Source organism: Physcomitrium patens, chromosome 3 (genome assembly GCF_059467195.1).
Source record: "Physcomitrium patens ecotype Gransden chromosome 3, ASM5946719v1, whole genome shotgun sequence".
NCBI lineage: Eukaryota > Viridiplantae > Streptophyta > Bryopsida > Funariales > Funariaceae > Physcomitrium > Physcomitrium patens.
In genome coordinates, this window is record NC_143412.1 from 271,974 (window position 1) to 277,973 (window position 6,000).

At 44.7% G+C, this 6,000-nt stretch overlaps 2 protein-coding genes across 2 annotated transcripts; both read right to left on the bottom strand.

The window, feature by feature from the left end:
- Positions 1–1,346: 1,346 nt before the first annotated feature.
- LOC112279499 (peroxiredoxin-2E-1, chloroplastic) lies at positions 1,347–2,824 on the bottom strand. Its single transcript, XM_024513995.2, has 2 exons — positions 1,841–2,824; positions 1,347–1,574 (listed from the first exon to the last, which is right to left on the bottom strand). Exons 1-2 carry the CDS (start codon positions 2,807–2,809, stop codon positions 1,572–1,574), a joined length of 972 nt encoding a protein of 323 aa, XP_024369763.2. The 5' UTR covers positions 2,810–2,824; the 3' UTR covers positions 1,347–1,571.
- Positions 2,825–2,977: 153 nt separating this feature from the next.
- Positions 2,978–5,448, bottom strand: LOC112279498 (aldehyde oxidase GLOX). The gene is made up of 3 exons (XM_024513994.3): positions 5,092–5,448; positions 4,637–4,798; positions 2,978–4,421 (listed from the first exon to the last, which is right to left on the bottom strand). The coding sequence occupies exons 1-3, from the start codon at positions 5,329–5,331 to the stop codon at positions 3,234–3,236; spliced, it is 1,590 nt and encodes a 529-aa protein (XP_024369762.1). The 5' UTR covers positions 5,332–5,448; the 3' UTR covers positions 2,978–3,233.
- Positions 5,449–6,000: the final 552 nt, after the last annotated feature.

The following is a 6,000-nucleotide window of genomic DNA, read 5'->3' on the forward strand; positions in this document are numbered from 1 at the left end:
ACCTCCTGGTCATGCACTCTTTCCTTATTTTAATCTGCATCTAGAACAAGTCCTGCTCCATTGGGTGGATCCTTTCAGCCTATCACATGTATTGGTGTGTTGTGTGGGTATGGTTACAATGATTGTGATGGTTGTGGTGCCAAACTTGAAGACAAACTCATGAGCAGTTTCTTTGAGCTGAGGTTGTAGGAGCATTGCATCAAGAATGAGCCTCAAATCCTGCTAATGAAAATTGCAAAACACCCATTGATTCTAACAAAGTTTATTTTGAGGTTTTGATTGCATGGCTCTTGGAGGAAAATATAAGAGTGTAAGTATCAATTAAGTAATAAATCATGGTGGTTAATGTCGGTTTAACCTTTTCCCATAAGTTCATAACTTACTATTTAGCTCTTTAATACGACCTATATTTTAAAAGACTATTAGAAGACTGTATTATTAAAAATCAAAAATAAAAGGATATTTTTCAAATATAATCATATGCAACTGGGTTCATTTGTATTTTATTTTATCCAATGTTGTGTTCTTTTTATAAGACAAGTAGATATATCTAATATAATTTATTAATATTTTGTTCATAATCCTATCTTATATAAAGTTTTAAATTTTATTATTGTGTTTCGATTATTGATTTTTAATTACCATGAGGATCAATTCATAGAATTTTCATTTTTTTTTTGATAAAATGTATAATTAAAAAATAAAAAAACTGAAATGTCCAATATAAGAAACTATGAAATGAATACTGTATTTGTAGAGCAAAAAACATATAACAATACATGAGGAGGTTTGATTAGATAAAATAAATATAAAATTAAATGAACATTGATCTGAATGAACAAATTTATATATATGTAGTTATTAAAATAATTTATTTTTTTTACGAGAAACCACATTCAATAAAATGTTAAATTTTTTAAACTTGTAAAATTGGTTGTTTGCTACATAAATCTTAAATGTAAAACTAACTGATCAATTTACCAACTAATTATTATACAAAATGAATGAGATATGATTTTTAAAAATAAAGTGAAAATTCAACAATACTAATTGAATTTAAGTTTGCTATATAACTATCATGTGAAGAGTAAATGAAACTTATGAACCCATTTACTTTGTTAAATATGTGTGTATAGTTGATATCAAGTTGTATCAAATTATGAACTAATTTAATGCCAAATCAAGTTCATGTACTTTAGCAGAACAAGTTAGGTGTATCTGAAATGAGAGAAGTACAGTATAATGTAAAATTTTCAATTACCATCATTTTTGCTTTGCTCTGTGTGAGAAACAGAACTGTGGGAGCTTTGATTCAGCTCAAACATCACAAACAATGAAAATTGATATTTGAGATGAGAATGAACTCTTTCATTAGAATTTCAATGAATGTGCTTACTTGGGCATTTAACTTGTGATGATTTGTCTCACAGAAGAGAAATTCAGTTCTCATTTTTCTAATTCACATGTTCTTATCGTACCAGTCAATGATGGTTTCAAATTGCAAACCATTTCAATTCAATGTTTTACAAACTTTTGCTTGGACGTGTCTCATAAAATCATTATCAGCATCATCACTGCAAAATCGAAACAGTTCACAATCACTCAAATCAAATGTTAGAATACCTACTATGATTGGATCTGCAAACAACTCTCAAACAACATCTGATGCATGCATCATATGTATATTTAAATAAACAATCTTGAATGAACTTCAAACTCCAGACCATGAAACAGTGATTTTCATTGATTCTACATGTATAAATATTTGCATATATATATATATATATAAAAGTAAGTAACTGTGCCTGGATGCATAGGAAGTGGAGAGAGAGTGACGCACCGTGGTGTTCTGGTTGGCGCACTCGGGCGCGGTGGCGGCGCTGGTCTTGCGCTTGAGCAAGGCCTTGAGGATGTCGTCGGCGCCGCTGCTGGTGAAGGCGCCGCCCTCCTCCATATGCAGCGTCTTCACCACGCCGTCGTCCACCAGCATCGCATACCGCCGCGACCGCACCCCCAACCCCACGGGTTTGTCGCTCAGGTCCACGCTCGCGCCCATCGCGTGCGTGAACTTCCCCAGCCCGTCCGACAGCAACAACACACTCTCGCCCACGTTCTGATTCTCCCCCCACGCTCGCATCACGAAGGCGTCGTTCACGCTCACGCACGCCAGCAAATCCGCGCCTGCTTTCCGCAGTTTGTCCGCCTTGGCCACGAATCCGGGAAGGTGCTGCGTGGAGCACGTCGGGGTGAAGGCGCCGGGGACTGCGAAGAGGACTACCTTCTTGGCACGCATGAGGTCCGAGACTTTGACGATGTTTACGTTACCCTCCTTGTCGAAATACGAGAGTTCGGCGTCGGGGAGCTTGCTGCCCTCCGCGATGGTGGTCGCCGCTCGGGATCCGAATGTGGGCAGTGTCCTCACTGCAGCGACGCCGCGAATGTGGCTTGGAACGAGCGTTGCCAGAGAGCGGGAGTAAGTGCTCCAGAGGTTTGTCCCTCCCCTGCTAAGAGCAGCGGCGTTTGTGAAGGTTCGTATTGCTATTGCTGTAGCAGCCATGGTGTTGCTGCGAGTGGCCTGGTTGATGTGGAATGCAAATGTTAGCGCATTAAGCCCCCAAATGATCCTGAATGCCAGAAGCGGAGGTGCTCGATTTACAACGAGTTTCAGTTGCACTGCAGCACTTGCACGTGCGTTCGACACAGAGAGGGGGTTGGTTGTGGTTGCTTTGGTTGAGAAAAATCCATGTCGGGATGATTGTTGAGTATATCCACATTTTGAACTACCTTGCAAAACTGACTGCAGGTGCATAACTGCCGATAGAAGATGAATAGTCATGGATGGATGAGTCCAATCGTGTGAGAGTTTTTATTTATTTTTACTTTTATTTTGACATACTTTACCATACTTATAGAAATTTCAGAGAAATCCCCAAATGGACATTCAGGTTTCTGTGATGTACGGGAACAGTCGCTCAAATTTTTACGCAAGGACGCAAAAAGCGATGAGCACGCATTTTTATTGCTTCAAAACCGAATTTCATATCAACAGCCTTGACGCAGGAACATTCATTTCAATTACTTCTACAATAAATTCTTCGGTAATTTAATGACTGGATAAATCATCCTCTTCGACTTTTACCTCTGCTTGCAAGCAATTATTCCATCTATTCGAAAGATCGACCCCCTTAGAAACAGAGTTTATGTCATCTGAAAGTCGGCCCGTGCGAATCCAATCAACCCATCTTCACCCAAGACGCATACCCGACGTTGCCATCAGCCACAGGGAACAGCATGTAATACCCGCCAGGTGCAACTGCTGCGTTGGGAGGCGCTTTCGAGGCCACGTCGTAGGCGCCCGCCCCGGCTGCAGCAGGGGCGCTGACTTCCAATTGCAGCAGCCGTTGTCCTTGAGCGTAAGAATGTGTCACAAACGGTGCACTCACCATGTTTAATTCGATGTTCTTAGCGCCGGCAGATTTCACTGTGGCGGTGAATCCACCCCCGTACTTCAAACCTCCAGGGACGGCGGCGTAAGTGGGACGATTAGCCCCCATGTACGGTGGGGAGAACGTTTCGATTCTGAGCTCGGTGGGAAGATATCCTGTCAACGTGTAGAACTGATGCGTGTTGCTGCCCGCAACCAAGATGCGCCCATCTGGAAGCAAATTGGCAGTGGAGTGGTACACACGTGGAATCGGGGACCCAGTCAACGTCTGCATGCGAGCGCCCGCGGCATTGTAAGGCTTGTACAAGACGGGGGTCTTTACGGGGTCCACGGCGTTCCCCCATCCTTGAGCGCCGCCACCCGCGCCGTTAATGATCAGAACATCCCGAGTGGGAAGCAGGATCATGTCGCCCATGAGCCTCGGCATGGGCATATTCTCCATGGCCCATCCGGCGCCGGCTGCGAGCGGTGCTATGCGGCCGCATGTCTGGGATGCGGTTTGTCCCGCGGGATTCATGTAGGCACCGTATGCGGCTCCTCCACAGACGAGGACTTCGACATTGCCGTAGTCAGCGTTCGCGGACAAGGGAAGCAACACTGAGCTTCCAGCTGACGGATAGTTGCGGGGCTCTCCGGGAATGGTGGGATAATCGCGCACCACCTTGTTGGTTTGCCAGTCGTAGAGGATGGAGTCGCGGTTTGCAAAGATGTAGAGCTGGTTGTTCGGCAATAAGTGCACGAATGGGTAGAGGTTGTCCATCTGAGCATCGTTACTCTTGTAGAGGAGTGGAACGTCGTAGGTACCTCGGCCATTGGCAGGGACATACTCCACAGTGCCGACACCTCGACCTCCCACGACGATTTGAGTCCCGTCAGGAAGAATCTGGTTGGACGCGTACCATCGCCCTTGCTGCAATCCTCCATCGAGCTCCACCCAGTCGCAACCACCGCCCCCGCAGGGCGAGAAGTTACGAATCTGCTCATTCATTTCGCATCAGTCAGATTTTATCCAATTACCGTCTTGCTAATGCTGAGCCCAGCTCAGAACCCAACTTATCAACCATATTCGCGACTTTTTCCATGTAGTGTGATTCTGTGAATTGGTTTGCAGTACCACATTCTGAAATTCTGAAATGATTATAAAATCCTAAAATTAAATAGTTAAGATATGATCCAGGACGATAGGGTTACCTTCATCAATCCATCAGCATCCCCTCCTGTTTGCACTAGCTTTCCGCTGCCATCGAATTGGCCAGACGAGCACCACGTATCAGTGTACACGAACAATGGCCGAATATCGTTGGAGCCCGGTGTGAAGAGAGCAGAGTGAGCGGTACAATCATGGGTCGAAGCCTGAAATCACAATCAAAATAAAGCAATTGTCATGAAGAATTAGCTTCGAATACCAATGAAATTCACTGAAATCTAACTTTCTATCTCTCTCTCTCTCTCTCTCTCTCTCTCTCTCCCTCTCTCTCATCCTCACTTTGGTCATTTCCCGGAGTGCACGCCATTAGCTTCCGATTTGCATTCAATTTTTGATTTGGGACTTGACAGTGAATCTAGCTGCATCGTCACCAGATGAAGATTATTGAACCAATAATGTGATGATCTAAATTGAATTTAGATGTGATAGTGTCATGTACCCGATCCTGGGGGTTGTCACGGCACACACCAGGAGCTAAGTTCAGCTGGGAGGGGCCAACATTGGTCCGATCCAGTAAAACCACGTTGCCGTAATGCGTCACAGCTGCGTGCATGGTTGCAATTCCGGCGTTGTTAACCACCGTTTCCCAGTAGCCTTGCGCTTCCACCATCGAGACGGCTCCGCACCATGCCCCCAGGATGAGCAGCCCCCAGAGCAGCAACTTGTCACCCTGCTCCATCTCTACCCCTCTGCTCGTGCACTTCCTCTGTCCCGTCCTATCCCACAGTCCGATCTCTCAGGTTCAGACCTGCCAATTGTCTTCTAAGTACAAGACGTTGGATTTAGCTGGAAATTGGAGCCTGGTGATGTATCTGAGATGCAACCGCGTGCCTCATATATGAAATGTTTGGCAGTATGGGTGTAGTTCGGTGGATGACAAGGGGAATGATAATGAGGCCACACCAGCCAACGCGAGTACCAACCATAGGATGAGTTCATTGGGTAGGACCATGTAGGCGAGGTCTGATCCAAACTCCGTGGCGATCGTGATGGATCAGCTTTTGTTCGACTGAGCAACTGATAGCCAGGCCCCCACCCCACACTGACGAGGTTCGTCTCGCCTCACCGAAGGTCATCTCATCAATTACAGCTGTCCTGCAGATTCGGTGTTAGTTCTCACCACTCTCTTCCTCTTCCTACTCTTGCTTGCTGTCACTGGATCTTTTGTCAGCAATCACACTGCAGTAGAATTGCCAATTCGCAATATTTTGCAACCAAATTTGTGATTTCCATAAACTGCAATCGACGGATTCAAAAGTGTTTTTGAACAATCCTGAACGGATGGGGTAGGGAGCAGAAAAACATTAGTGCCATTTTATGAGAAAAGCTCATCATCTGATTGTATTCG

Bases quoted from the DNA above. Each gene is read 5' to 3' on its own strand.
- LOC112279499 (XM_024513995.2), bottom strand. From the start codon at position 2,809: ATGCACCTGCAGTCAGTTTTGCAAGGTAGTTCAAAATGTGGATATACT.
- LOC112279498 (XM_024513994.3), bottom strand. From the start codon at position 5,331: ATGGAGCAGGGTGACAAGTTGCTGCTCTGGGGGCTGCTCATCCTGGGG. The intron at 4,799-5,091 runs GTACATGACACT...TTGTGATTTCAG, and splicing joins GTGACAACCCCCAGGATCGG to GCTTCGACCCATGATTGTAC. The intron at 4,422-4,636 runs GTAACCCTATCG...ATGAATGAGCAG, and splicing joins ATGCTGATGGATTGATGAAG to ATTCGTAACTTCTCGCCCTG.